Source organism: Folsomia candida, unplaced genomic scaffold (assembly GCF_002217175.1).
Source record: "Folsomia candida strain VU population unplaced genomic scaffold, ASM221717v1 Fcan01_Sc001, whole genome shotgun sequence".
Classification (NCBI taxonomy): domain Eukaryota; kingdom Metazoa; phylum Arthropoda; class Collembola; order Entomobryomorpha; family Isotomidae; genus Folsomia; species Folsomia candida.
In genome coordinates, this window is record NW_019091193.1 from 2,259,580 (window position 1) to 2,275,046 (window position 15,467).

General features: G+C 38.9%; 3 protein-coding genes across 3 annotated transcripts; all 3 read left to right on the plus strand.

Annotated features, from left to right (window-relative positions):
- Positions 1-2,228: 2,228 nt before the first annotated feature.
- On the plus strand, positions 2,229-6,515 carry LOC110843529 (folate transporter 1). Its single transcript, XM_022089530.2, has 4 exons — positions 2,229-3,095; positions 3,738-3,911; positions 4,378-5,258; positions 5,784-6,515. The coding sequence occupies exons 1-4, from the start codon at positions 2,958-2,960 to the stop codon at positions 6,076-6,078; spliced, it is 1,488 nt and encodes a 495-aa protein (XP_021945222.1). The 5' UTR covers positions 2,229-2,957; the 3' UTR covers positions 6,079-6,515.
- A 462-nt stretch (positions 6,516-6,977) lies between these two features.
- Positions 6,978-10,100, plus strand: LOC110843626. The gene is made up of 5 exons (XM_022089652.2): positions 6,978-7,393; positions 7,470-7,776; positions 7,844-8,306; positions 8,379-9,082; positions 9,391-10,100. Exons 1-5 carry the CDS (start codon positions 7,082-7,084, stop codon positions 9,927-9,929), a joined length of 2,325 nt encoding a protein of 774 aa, XP_021945344.2. The 5' UTR covers positions 6,978-7,081; the 3' UTR covers positions 9,930-10,100.
- A 730-nt stretch (positions 10,101-10,830) lies between these two features.
- On the plus strand, positions 10,831-14,383 carry LOC110856199. Its single transcript, XM_022104668.2, has 5 exons — positions 10,831-11,305; positions 11,384-11,690; positions 11,754-12,216; positions 12,288-12,994; positions 13,601-14,383. Exons 1-5 carry the CDS (start codon positions 10,979-10,981, stop codon positions 14,137-14,139), a joined length of 2,343 nt encoding a protein of 780 aa, XP_021960360.2. The 5' UTR covers positions 10,831-10,978; the 3' UTR covers positions 14,140-14,383.
- Positions 14,384-15,467: the final 1,084 nt, after the last annotated feature.

Here is a 15,467-nt window from a genome sequence, read left to right on the forward strand (position 1 = left end):
CAAGGACGGAGAAAAGTTCGTAAATTTTTAATAATAAGTATTTTGTTTTAATTTTTCAAGAAAGAGTTTTACATATTTTTTAATTTTCTTCAGCTTGAAAGAAAAATTTATGTACAAGTCTTCATCAAGAAGTTATGTATTTCATAGAAATTTACGTCTTCACAAAGTTTGACGTTATACAATTGACCACAGTTACACAAAATGACTGATTAGACATCATAATTATATATGTAAATTGTTTAAAATCGGTTATATAAAGTTACGTATTTATTAAATTCGACATACTTAACATGAAAACTTTTGATTGTGTGACTCACTCATTAAAATTCCGTGCGTGTCAACCACATCTGAAGCTTTATTGACCGGAGGCAGTGCTAAATATAATTTGCCATTTCGCCTGCTCGATAATTATTGTGACCCAGATAAAATCGGAAATTTCAAGTGGTACGAATGTACAATTTCATGCGTATACCTCTTTGTCAAAGGGACATTCAGAAATTTTGTGAATTATATTGCATTTTTTAATACAAATATGGGAATTTTACAAATCGGGAAACCTATTTAAAAATGGGGAATTTTAAAAATTGCATCTTAAAAAATTGCGAGTATTTCATTAATATTGCACAATTTACGAATGTTCCGTAAATAAATATGTGACAAATTTCTTTTGAGGATACGTAAGTGGCGGATGTGATGCAGGAACCTGACCTTTGCTCCGAGAAAAAAGAAAGTATCGTGACAAAAGCGTAAAGAATCATGTTTGTGCATAATACCCGTACAAGTGTACTACCCGGGTAGCTTAGAAGTGCGAAGTTGGACAAGTGGAAATTCGCGTGTGGTCGCGATATATTTATGAATACGGGGCAGCAAGCTTGTTCATCACTCTCCGGGGATCGTAATCTCACCTGAGAAATCGGGACAGGTGGAAAAAAATCAAAGAATGCTTTGCCTTAACTTTGCTTACGTGCGAGGTTAGGGTTGTTTTTTAGGGGAGGTGGTTTAAATGGGAGATTTCATGATTTATGCAAATTTTCAGAGTGTTACACATTTCTAAAATTACAAATTGTCAATATGTTATCCACATTAAATGTATGCATTTTTAGGACAATATTATCCGTTTGCATACATATATAAATCTATTTTAACCATTATGAGAACAAAATTGTCAACATTTTGGTAATGAACGGTGACAATGCTTATGTATGCATTATTGTACTCCACAAAATTTTAATTTATCACACTGCAGTTACAAATCTATATTGGTTTAATGTCGTATGATCTGATTACCAGTAAAAAATAAATTGCAAGCACATTTTCACAAATTTACTAGCTCTGTGCCCAAAAAAGCTAACAATTTTAATGAAAATTATTGCAATTCTTTTCGGAACCCTGTTTCAAGTTGTATACATACATACGTAAATACAAACACATAGTAATAATCTAAATATATGAAACATACATACATACATATGTAATAATAACTGGAGACCCGCATTACAATGTAGCCACCCCTCCCTCTCTCCGTAGTGAAACCACAGGTTTGACCACAATAACAAATTAATCTTCCCGTGTGTCATAACAAGGTGGAAAAGAGAAATAAAATATGGACAACCTTTTGATTCCGATTCTGAGTGCACTGCAGGCCTTAACCTTGCACCAGAGTGGACTATCGATCACGGTCAGATTTTATAGATCTCGGATCAGATTGTGGTTTCCCAGTTATGATACGGACAAAAATTATGGTGACCGGATATAACAAAGTGGCGGTAGTGGCGAAACTAGGGGGGCGTTCTACGGTGGTAGTTGCTATTAAAAATTGTGGGTGTTCATTACGAGTTCGCATTTTCGCAAATTTTCCCCAACTGATTTAGCAATTCATTTGCTTAACCAAATTTGCAATTCTTTTTTTCTAACAATGCAACCTCTTGGCGAATACCCTCATTGTTTTTGGCATTGACTGACAGTCCTAGACCTCAAGAATTACTTTGCATGTAGACATCTGAGAATGAATCTTCAAAATGTGAACCCTTCCACAGGACGGACACATGGACGGACCAACTGTTCCCATAAAGCAGCTTATCCTGCATAAAAATCTGTACGACTGCATAGAACTGCAGACGAACATGTTCTTATTTACGTATATAAATCACCAGGAGGTGAAAGGTGAAAGCAAAGTGAGCCATGAAAGCAAATGTACATTTGTAGCCAGGAAAGAATTAATTTGCAAAGTCCGATTCGGTCAAGTCCAGTCGAGAGGAAAGAAAAAGAATTGGCCTTGTCGGGTTGGTTGTAAATCGCAGAATAAAATCAGTTAGCAATTAGTCGGCACGGAAAGTGGTGTGTGTTCTTGCTGTGTTAATGGAACATAAAAATCTGTGTCAAAGAAGCGTTAAAACTGCATAAAGGCTAAAATTCATGGGAGATTTTATTGGCGTGTCTGCTTTAAGAAAATCACTAGTTCAAGTGCGACTTTGCAGACAGCAACACGACTTTTTTGTCCGTAGTTATCGGTCAAGTATGTAGTGTGGAGAAAATAAAATTTGTGTCAAAATGCGTATTTGCATATGTGCATAACTAGCAACGGACATTGTGTTAAGTTATGTGCAGAGATAAACAATGGATAAAGGAATACTATACTGCGAACAAAGTGATCATCATTTGTGTCAAATATTAAATTTCGTTACCGGCTGTGAATTTAATTCTCAAGCAGACTGAGTTTCTATAATTGTCAAAATATAAAATATACAATATCGCAAAATCTGACACTTTGTCGCAAAAATTACTAAAAAAAATTAATCAAATAATACGCTAACTTTATTTTGTGGGCAATTAACGCGCACAATTGCACGTGGTGTGGAATTAGCTTCATGTATCCCGGAAATCAATCCTAGATTGATTCCGGATTGACACAAATCGAATTTTAGACTAGACTATTTGTTGTTCGTAACGAATTTAAAATGCCGCCAAGACACAAGAATTGGAAAGGAACTCTCTTTCTGCTCTGTTGTTTGGGTGTACTCAAAGGATTTCATGGACCCTCAACGTTATCTCTGGTCGACTATGTCGTCGAGAATAAAAATTTCACGTTTGACCAGGTAATATCATATACCGAAGAAAAATACATATGTACATATGTTTGAAGTTTTTGCACAATGTAAGATAACAAATGTGAAGTATTATCTATTAATTTCATATAATTATATATGTGGAAAATTGTTTCATATAAATATGCAAAGATACAGTGTTTCGGGTGCATGTAACCACCTGCAAGAAATAACCGCAAGAAATTGGTTTCTTGCAGCTATTTCTACCCGCAAGAAATGCAAAGTGCAAGAAACTCCTTCCCGCCGCCATAGTTCTGTAGGCGCGTCACTAGATGGCGCTGTGTTTCTTGCACTTTCTTGCATTTCTTGCACCTTGCATTTCTTGCGTTTCTTGCTTTGCAGTGCAAAGAATGAGAAAAACCCGCAAGAAACGAAACACTGCAAAGATATTTAAATTTACATTGAAAACAAAACAAGAAATCTGTAAATTTTCCTTGCAAACTTTTAAACTACATATTTATGCAGCTTATGCATGTTCCTGTGTAGTTGCAACTTTACAAATTTCTGAACCAAATGTCTCATTTTAGTTTGGCATTAACTTTTTGCACAAGTGCATATGTATGTACATAAATATTTAGGTACATATGGGTAATATGTACATATTATGTAACTTACACATTTCTCATTTTCTAGATGATCTACGAAGTTATCCCTGCCATAATTCCATCGCTCATGCTCTCCTTCACCATCCTTCTCATGATCACGGACGCCTTGAATTACAAACCCATAATTGTGGTGGGGTCAATATGCAGCGTATCCGCGTGGGTCGTCCTCATCTGGTTTTACGACAGCGTCACATTGACCAGGGTAAGTTGGCCGGCAGTAAAAAAAATTAACGATGCGACCCAGACAACTTAAAAAGTCGGCTGGAGTGACATAATTATTTTTTACGATTATGTGCGTCCTGCACAGACGAGAAACTCAAGGAATAAAACTTTTCTTTGAGTGTACTCACAAGTCACAATAACGTCTTAGATAATTCGCATCGCAACTCATTTAGCAAACTTATGAGACTTAAAAAACTATCGGGGAATTCGCCAAATATGATTTCGCAGATTTCCCAAATCTGTACAAAAATTTATTGCCAGGTAAAATTGTATGATTTTTCGACAAAAGTTTTGCGAAATTTCGCAAACTTCGCAACTTATGTATGTGGCTATATATCCTCAATTGCCGAGATATGCGAGATACACGAAACTGACGCTATTAATAGTACGCTCTTTATTAATGTTTCCCTATGAATTTTAATATTTCCTGAAAATTTTGACTTCAGGTCCACCAATGGATACACGGCGCCCACACCGCAGCCTATGAACTCGCCTACTACACCTACATTTACACCCAGATCGACAAATCGGACTACCTCCGAGCCACCGCGGCCACCCATGCGGCCGTCCTTCTCGGCCAATTCCTGTCCTCCCTAGCTCCTCAAATCCTCCTTCCCGCCAAAATTCTCACCCTTCCCCAATTAACCTATTCCTACCTAGGCGCCGCCATCGCCACCCTATTAATCAGTCTCATCCTCCCCAAAGTATTCGACGCCGTGGTCGACGAGCACAACGACATGCACGTCTACACCGTCCCCACGGTGCCACAGCGTAGAAAAAACCAAGTCTTTACGACCTCCGAGGGCGACGATTATAATCGCACGGGCGACCTCCAAACGCCAAATGACGCTTGGTACCTGAAATACCGCAACTCAAACGGTCCCGCTGTGCAGAAGCGGTTTTTTCAAAAGATGAAAGAAGCACCGACCCAGTCCCGCCTAAATTTTGTGCACGCCTATGGAAACATGCGGATTTTGAAGTGGTGCATCTGGTACGCGTCATCGTACGGGGTTTTCTGGCAGGCAGAAGCGTATCTGCCGACCGTGCTGTGGGGAGAGATGGGGGGAAGGAAGAGGGGCAAGTGGGATGGGGGTGTGGTGCTTGGGGTGGGCGCAGTATTTAGCGCCGTGGTGGCGTTAATCGTTTGGGGAACGAGGTTAGGCAGAATGTTCGAGTGGAGAAAGTGGGACGGTTATGTGCTGGGTGGGGGGTCCATTGTGCAAGGGGTGGGGTTACTCGTGGTGGCAAAGACGGCGGATTTGTATGTCGCGTGGGGTGGGTGGGTCGTATTTGTGGGGGTTTTTCATGTCCTGGTGGTCGCGGTAAAGTAAGTGGAATGTTCTTAGCTTATGATTGGTCTAATTGGTTGTATTTTTAAGTAGTGGAGCCCCTTTTAAATTGACGTAATTCACGCAAGGCTTGGTAACATTGTAAAATCCTTAAATTCTGTAAACTTACAAAGTTTTATCAAACTTTACAAATATTTCTAACGGAAAATAGCTTGCAAACTTCTGTGAATGTACTGAGATAAGATCAAGGACGTCTTTTATTTTTTTTAAAGTTGGTAAAATTATTTTACAAAATGCACGGATGACGGCGTGAATTGAGTCATAATATTTTTGAAATTCTGTATACTTTTTACAAATCGTACAAAGTTTAGTACAAACTTTTTAAACTTCAACTTAAAACTTGTCGGGGAAGGATTGATTATAGTAAACAAAAACATTTCTAATTTAAAATACATCTTTTTCCATGTTACACATAATTTTATAAATTTGCATATTTATCTCTTCAATTGTCCCCCAGTTTGCGATTTTCCTCTAATTGTATTCATTCTGTCATTCATTTGCAGAGCCAAGATTGCCGAAGCCATTCTTGAACGGAGTGAGGCATTCATTTTCGGAATCAATAGTTTAATGGGGTCAATAATTTATGCCAGTTTCACGTTCGTCATCACTTCAAGATTTGGACTGCAACTCGGGATCAGAGAACAGACCTCATTTCTGGGAGGATTTGCCCTCCTTTTGGGGATAGGTTTCATAATTTTGGGGATTTTGAAGTGGAAAAAGGACGGGCATTTTACACCTTGTGCGAAATTCTTGGAGAAAGGGAAATGTTGCAAGAGAAGGGATGGTCAAGCCGCTTGATATTCAGTGGGGTAGGAAATTGTTTTCGGAATTTTGCAAAATTTCGAAAAACATGTTAATGGCGATTGACCCTATTTACGAATCGGGCACACATTTGCGTATTCCTATACCTTGTTAATTACTTGTGACTTTCCATTTCAAAATCGTGAGGAGTCGATAGTTTCAAATCCTTGTTAAAAACTAAAATTCCAAAAATGTCTATAATAAGTCAAAAATTATTTATATTTAGTCTTACATACATAATTGTCCCTAAATAGATTGTAACTAGTCCTAAATGCATATATTTACTATCTCTATCTATTCTCTATTGCCGATGACCTGTTCTAATTAAATTACATTATATGTAAAACATACGAATTATACATGCATGATAAATATGTAACTAAATAATAATCATATGATATGACTAAATACTTAACTGAGAATAAAAACATTACTTTATTTACTGTAACTTAATTGTGTCGATTTCGCTGCCAGAGGCAGATAGTGTCAAAAGGAAATGAAGTAATTAATTTCCACATTTATACAACCAACCTATGAAAATTTGTGCATACAATTTGCATAAGATAAATCCAGAAGAAAAATCGGGTTACAAATGCACGCAAATTTAAATATACTAAATTAGTCGGACATCTCTTTTAGTATAATTTTTTATAATTTATGCAGATATATAATATGTATGTATGTCTTTATTGCATAAATGGCCATTAGCCCTTGCAAATCATTTTGTTATTTACAAATATACAGGGATTATTATAAATCATGGTGAGAGAAAATTTTATAAATAATTTATGCAGATATTCAAATACAAATTTTGCATAAATATTTAACGAGACAACCGGAGAAAATCTGCACATGAGGGAATTTTAAATTCATTCATAGTCTGTCAGCCGCAACGTCTTGACGAATCTCACTCTGACTGAGGTGTAAAAGACAAAAAATATTCCCCACTTGGGTACACCCCCCCACTGCAAAAAGAATCAAAACTAGTTGGAGACTGGACATGGGTCCTAAAAAAATGCAGCCCCCTCAGCCAGGTCAAAAGAGAAAGGGCGCCGTAGCCGGACACCCAGAAAAAGGTTCCATCCTTCGCGACACGACGAGGGGAAACGTTATCTCCGTCATGAATCGCATCCATCGTGAGGTTATCGATCCCAAAAAATTTGAGGAAACTCGATCTCGCCGTAAAGAGCGAGAGTTAATGGTCTTGCAGTATCCAGATAATAATCACTCCGAGTATGACGAGAGCATGGAGGTGGAACTGAAAATGGAAAATTGTGTCAGTATCGACACCTTGGTGAAGAACGTGGGACAGGTACGAATTGCGGGGTCAATTAGTCAAAAGTAATGCATGTCATAATTTAATTGATATGTTGTTTTGATTTTAACAGGTTTTGAAAGGGAAGTTTTTACTGTGTCGAACGATAACCCCGTCGAGCAAGATGGTCGGAGTGGACGCTGGTGTGGAGGATGTCAAAGGAGAGAAAGCCATGCGACTTGCCTTCTTCAATTACTCGGTTGATGCTAGAATGGGGAAGTCGGATTTCGAGACGGTCCTCCCCTTGGGGATGATGCTGATCGTGAAGAACCCCGTGTTTAAGAAGCCAATTCCCGAATCACCCAACTTCGGGCTGATTGTTGATAATCCAGCCGATGTCGAATTACTCAGTCCGAAGAGAATGGAGGCACTCTTTCCAGGTAAAATTTGGACATGATTTATTCAGATTTATATATGTAGTTGATTAATAAATATTCTTTTGTCCAGATGTCCACTGGAAGTCTGATCTGCCCGTAGAATCTCGAGCCTTGTTTAAATGTCCCCTCTTCTGGGAATTCTTTTCTACCCAGAGTGATCTCCAGATTGCTACCAAGTTGAAGAACGTGGGAAACAAGGCTTTCGTCGAGAATAGGACAACCGACGCGATCCGATTTTACGACCTTGCTTTTGAATACATACTTGTGGAGGAGGAAGAGGCTCAAGCGTCGTCAGCACTTTTAATGGACATCTTGTCCAACAAGGCTGCCTCTCTGATTAAATTGGAATGTTTTAATTCAGCCCTAATTTGCACGGAAAAGGTTCTAGGAATTAATAGTGGTCATGTCAAGGCGATCTACCGCCACGCCAAAGCCCTCATCGGACTTGGACGCTACTCTGAAGCCGACAAATTTCTGGACGAAAAGCTCAAGCAGCTCGGAGATGAAGAGAATAAAGATATTCTGAGATTGAGGTGCGATTTAAAATCCAAAATTATTTTCAATATGTATTTCAATCAATGATTGGAAATTTTGCTTTCATCCAGATCGGTTGTTCCTGATCTGTTGAAACCACCAGGAAAAGAAATTATCCGTACGTTGAGAACCCCCCGACTAATAACTGGGTCTGATCAGCCTCAGCCAGATTTGCCAGTCGGAATGGCTGACCGCATCTCCGAATTTCTGGGACCAATTGAACTCGGGAAAAGCAAAATTTGCGATGGTGATGGTCTCTTTGCCACTGAAGATCTCGAACCTGGAACAATTCTCCTGGTTGGCAAACCTTTCTCCGCGCTATATGTTCCGCCAGAGGACAAGGAGGCATTTTTATTGAACACGACCACCCACTCGTATCACATCGGGGTGATAGCAAACAAGATCTGGCTGGATCCCGACCTTGGGCGTGACCTTTACAAACTGTGGGCTGGGCCTGACCTAAAACCCTTGCTGGATAATGCGGATCCCAAAATAACAAAAGTTGACATCGCTCGAATCAATAAGATTTGCGACTATAACGTCGCCTTTTCTTACGGTGATCTGGAGAAGGAAGAAACTTATATCTCCGAAGGTGTTTATCCCTCCGCGTCGAAAATAAATCACAGCTGCATTGACGCCAACGTTATCTATGCGCATCATGATTCCAGTCTTGTTATGACGATCACAACTTTTAAACAGGTGAAAAAAGGAGAAGAAATTCTTATGAGTTATGTCGACGTGCCGCTGCCAAGCGAAGATTTTATGGAGATTTATGGTGAGTATCATACTTTTATTTTTTAGAGATCATCAATAATTTGATGAAATTTTACACGAAAAATTGTATGTAATATACAAAAATTGAGTAGTAAAGTTATAATTATTAAAATAACTTAGACAAAAAATCCCTTTACTTCTGTATTCTGTAGTAATCTGTTACAGATTATCTGTACCTATATATCTTTCTAATGTTTTGACGTTTCTTCATAAATATTAAAAATATACTTCCGCTTGTATCTACTTACATCTCTATGTTATCAATAATACGTTAGATGACAAATGATATCAATTCGTATATTTTTGCAGGTTTTATTTGTAACTGTCGACTATGCGAACTGGACCGATCTGAAAGTCCCGTCGTGTTAGCAAAGAGAGAAAATCTTCTCGAAAGTCTGGCCTATAACAAGGACACGAAGAGGTATTTATTTCATCCCCTCCTTCTCGCCAACGACTTGGCAATACTCTGTCAACTGGAACGTCTCCGCGCCGAGACGCCAGACCTGAATTTCGCCATGGCGTATGCTGGAATTTATAAAATTGCCTCCCTCCTATTCGAGTTACTGGGTCGGTATCCAGAGGCTTTGTCCATCTTAGAAAAGACTTACGCCGTGTACCAGAACCTCCCAACCAATATTAACCATCCTAAGATTGTTGCAACCATTTTGGCGTGTTGCGTGAAAATGAACAAGGAAAAGGGACTTCTGGAAAAATGGACGGAGGAACTAAGGAAAAATTGTCGACTTTATGCCGGTACGCTGGAGCATGTTCGAAAATTGGATCATCCCACACTTCCAGAGGACTTGAGAAAATTTGGGATTGAATTCTTCAATGAGATGGATTATTGAATTGAATTGATGCTCAACTTATGTTTTTTTACTGTTTTTTAACAGTACTGTTTGTACGGATATTTATGACTTGATGTATTGCATAATTATTGTTAATTTTCTTTTGATCATTTAATGTTATGAGTTTGATGAACATACTTATTTACGCAATAAATAATTTTTAAATTTGAATATGATATGTTAAATTCCCATGCAAAACTGCTTGAGGAATCCATTGCACTTATCTGGCTTTTATTATCTCCAGCTATTTTGAAGCTAAGAGCAGTGTTTCTTTTTGTACGCACGAAATTAGTTTTATGCATGCATAAAAATGCATGAGACTGGATGAAAATGAATGAAAACAAATGAAATGCTATTCATGCAGGGAATTTCATATTTTCAAGAAATTTTATATTTTATTACCCTATCAAATGGGGTTCAGATTCAGTTATCTAAACTTCCACTGGTTTCGAGCCTTACCACACCATTTTCTGTCAAGGCTTATGACATAAGCCTTATGTACCCATCATAGTTGTCATCGATTACGCCAAAACTTACCTTATCGATTTGGAATTCGTTACACATATCGAATAGCATAAGATTGCTATTTACTTGCCAAGAAAATTTCAATCACGGATTTGTTTTGTAATAAAATACAGCGTTCATCATCAAATTCGTTCATTTTCAAAACTTGCATTCATTTTTCATACTAAAAAATGGGGATGCCACTAAAATAGTAAAATAACGAGGAAAGTATGACACAATAGCACAAAGACTTTTTAATTAATCGAATATGTATAGCTATTAATATTTGCAAGAAAATGATTTTCGTGCATTTTTGTGCATTTTCATGCACTTTTCCTGATTTTTGATGGGTGCGAAATGACACGCGAAATGACACGCGAGGGAATTCTAAACTCACGCAATCAGTCAGCTGCTTCTCCATCTAACTCAACACACAAGTCTCTTTGTGAGGTGTATAAAATAAAATAATAATTCCCACTCACTAATTCCCCCCTCTTGGGCACACCCCCCACTGCAAAAAAGTCAAAACTAGCAGGAGACTGGACATGGGTCCTAAAAAAATGAAGCCCCCTCAGCCAGGTCAAAAGACGAAGGGCGCCGAACCGCCAGGGCCGTCCGTTGCGGTTCCGTCGGAACAAGAGTCCATCCTTCACGACACGTCGAGAGAAAACGTCATCTCTGTCATGAATCGCATCCATCGTGAAGTTATCGATCCCAGAAAATTTGATCAAGACGGATCCGGCAGCAAAGAGCGAGACTTTATGGTTTTGCAGTATCCGGATGACCATGCCGTGTACGATGCGGCCATGGAGGTGGAAATGATAATTGAAAATTGTGTTAATATGGACGCACTGGTGGAGAATATGGGACAGGTGAGTGTTAAGATAAAGGTAGTTAATCCAAAATTCCGAATTAATTGATTAAAAAATTGTGATTTGTTTTTTATCAAGGTCTTGGCCGGCAGGTTTTTACTGTGTCGAACTATAACCCTATCCAGCAAGTTGGTCGGGGTGGACGCTGGTGTGGAGGATCTCGAAGGAGAGAAAGCCATGCGACTTGCCCTCTTCAATTACTCGATGGAGGCGAAAATGGGGATAACTAATTTTGAGACGGTCCTCCCCTTGGGGACGGTGATGATCGTCAAGAATCCCGTGTTTAAGAAGCCCACTCCCGAATCGGGCAGCTTTGGACTGATTGTTGATAATCCGGCCGATGTCGAATTGCTCAGTCCGAAGAGAATGGAAGAACTCTTTCCAGGTGATATTTGGACGCGATTTATTTAGTTAGCTGATAATAATTTATAATACATTTTTTGTCCAGATGTCTGCTGGAAGTCAGATCTGCCCGTGGAATCTCGAGCTCTGTTTAATTCTCCCCTGTTCTGGGAATTCTTTTCTACCCAGAGTGACTTCGAGATTGCTACTAAACTAAAGAATGTGGGAAACAGGGCTTTCGTCGAAAATCGATCAACGGATGCCATCCGATTCTACAACCTTGCCCTCGAATACTTATCTGATATGGAGCAGGATGACGCATACATACTTTTGATGGACATCTTATCCAACAAGGCGGCCGCTCTGATTAAATTGGAGTGTTTTAATCCAGCTTTAATCTGCACTGGAAAAGTTCTTGAGATCAACAATGCTCATGTCAAGGCGATCTATCGTCACGCCAAAGCTCTCGTTGGACTCGGACGGTACGTTGAAGGTGGCGAATTTGTGGACAAAAAACTCTCCGAATACCCATCCCTTGAAGAGGAGAGTAAAGATATTCTCAAGCTGAGGTTTGATTTAAAATCCTAAATTATTTGCAATTTATATTTTAATGATTGGAAATTTTACTTCTTTGATCCAGATCGCAGATTCCTGACTTGTTGAAACCACCAGGAAAAGATATTATCCGTGCGTTGCGAAACCCACGGCCACGTGGGACTGACCGGCCTCAGCCAGATTTGCCAGATGGGATGGTAGACCGCATCTCCGAATTCCGGGGACCAGTTGAACTCGGGGAGAGCATCGTTGGCGACGGCGAAGGACTTTTTGCCACTGAAGATCTCGAAACTGGAACAATTCTCCTGGTTTGTAAACCCTTCGCCGCGCTGTATCTTCGGCCAGAGGAGAAGGAGGCATTTTTATTAAGCATGTCCACCCACGAACATCTCGTCGGTGTGATGGCCAACAAGATCTGGCTTGATCCCGCCCTTGGCCGTGACCTGTACAAACTGTGGGCTGGACCTGACCTGAAACCCTTGACGGATGATGAAGACCTCGAAATGTCGAAAGTTGACATTGCCCGAATCACCAAGATTTGCGACTATAACATCACCATTTCTTACGGTGACGCCGAGGACGAGGAAAGTTGTATCTCCGATGGCATTTGGCTCCCCTCGGCGAAAATAAATCACAGTTGTGTTGATGCAAACGTTACGCTTTGTCATCATGATTCCGCCCTCGTCACTTTGGTCACTACTTTCAAACAGGTGAAGAAAGGAGAAGAAATTCTTACGTCCTATTCCGACCCGTTGAATCCGATGTCAAGCAAAAATTATGTGGAGACTCATGGTGAGTATCGTGCATACAACGGTTTATAAAAAATGATTTATTTTGCCAACGAGCTCATGCAGTCAGTCATTGGTAAGTTGTAAAATCCGAAAGTTTTGTGAAAAAGAACCTCAAAGGGTAACAAAATTGTAACCTAACTTTCCTTATAAATATTTCTACCATTTATTAAGTTTACAGAATTTACGGATTTTACAATGTTACAAAGGCTTTCCGTGAATTGCCTCAATATTCGATGAGATTTTAGACAAAAATTCGTGGGTTCGATTTTTAGTGCAAAATGCGGGAACAAACCCTTTTTATGGTCCGCATGTTAATTTTCCGGGATTTTATTCACCCTGTTGCCCTATAAAAACAGAAATCAAACCCATGCGAAAAATTGGCAAACAATTCTAGTACAAAAAATGAGCGGCATAATTCGAATTGCATATTATAATAATTTGGCCAAGCAATCTTTACTTAAATGTTTTCGAAATATTGTTCGTAAATTTTAAAAACATGTTTCCGCTATTTTCCAAACACACTTACACATCACCATTCTAATGCTGTGATTAATACGTTGCATTTATCTATACGTGAAAAATGATACCAATTTTTGTATTATTGCAGGTTTTCTTTGCAAATGTCGACTCTGCGAGTTGGACCGATCTGAAAATCCCGCTGACATTGCACATAAAGATAAGCTCCTCAAAAGTATGGCTTATGACAACGACACGAACGTGTATAAATATCATCCCCTCATGCTCGCCCGCGATTTGCGAACAATCGCTCAAGTGGAACGTCTCCGCGCCGCCACGCCCGACCTGAATTTAGCCATAACCTATTCTGGGATTTATACTATTGCCTCCACCGTCCTGTTCGGGAACCTGCGTCGATATTCCGTGGCTTTGCCCATCTTAGAAAAGATTTACGCCGTGTACCTCAACGTCCCAACGAACCATAATCATGCTCAAATAACTGGGACCATTTTGATGTGTTGCGTGAAAATGAAGAAGGAAAAGGCAGTTCTGGAGAAATGGACGGAAGAACTACGGAAAAATTGTCGACTTTATGCCGGTTCGCTGAGACATGTTCGGGCCCTAGAGCATTTCACACTTCCAGAGGAATTGAAAAAATTCGGGATTGAATTCTTCAACGAGACGGATTAATTAATTGAATTGAATTGGTGTTCAACTTGTGGTTTCTACTGTTTTTTTAATAATAATAATATGGGTATATGTATTTTTCGACTATTTCTGATATTTATGAGGTGGTATCTCCTTAATTTTTCTTAATTTTCTTTGAATAACTTAATCTTATGAATTTGATGATTTGATGTACACAATGGATAATTACATTGGAATAAATAGATACATACATTTGTATGTCCTATGTCCATAAGTGACGAGCAAAGTTAGTGTGCTTCTTTTCCAACCCACAATTAACATTTCGCAGCATTTATGTATGTACCTCGCACCGTTGCAACTTGATGCTCAAAAGGTTGTAACTCTTTTGCAAGAAATTAGAACACAAAATCCTCTTCCTCCGGTTCATTACAAATTTATTATAATAATTTCATAACTTCAGAAAATTATATGAACTATTTTTAACATGTGTATATGTACCTATTCTCGTTCAATTTTTATAAAAGTATACAAAATTCGATGTCTTCTGTTAATTTTTTTTCACTGGATGATCAAAATATCTGTAGGAATTTTGAAAGCAGCCTAAAATCCGGTAGTGTATTTTACCAGCAATATGCGTACAGTGAAATTATTTGTGTTAGTCGCCTCATTTGCATACATATTTTCACGCGTTCTGTATTTATAAAGGCAGAGTTACATATTTACATGGAAAACCCATATCACCGAAAAGAGGCATAGTGAGATTTGTGCAAATGAGGTGAAACAAGTAATTCCACTGTAATTCACTGTATGTTTGTTATGTATTGCATACAATTACAATACGTACATATCTATACTATACATACGTACAAACATACACCTGTATGAATGAAACGATGAGGATTATTTATAACCTATCATAATATATATACTTCTGTAGGTATAGGATTGCGTAGTATATATGTACATAATATGTACATATTATGTATGTACTATACTTGAAGTGATTTAGTTATGTGCTGTGCGGATGGAGCTAAAATCACGAGAAACCCTAGTCTCAGCGCAAGATACTTTAGGAGGCCGTAGGTTTAAGCTCCACCCGCACAGAACATAACTAACTCACTTTATGTATAGCGTATAGCCCGGCCAAGGCCGGGTTCTAGAGTTCCAGTGGGGGGTGTGCCCAAAGCGAAAAATCCGTCATACTATACTTTAAATAATTCCCAGTGGAGACTTTGTCATACCACATACATACATCAGAGTGAGGGTTTGCCCAAGTCATACTGCATTTTAATTAATCTGGTCACAGTACAATTTGATTCCCCCCTGTGGGAGTAGTTGAATAGCTAATTACTTAAATTCCCGTCGCGTAT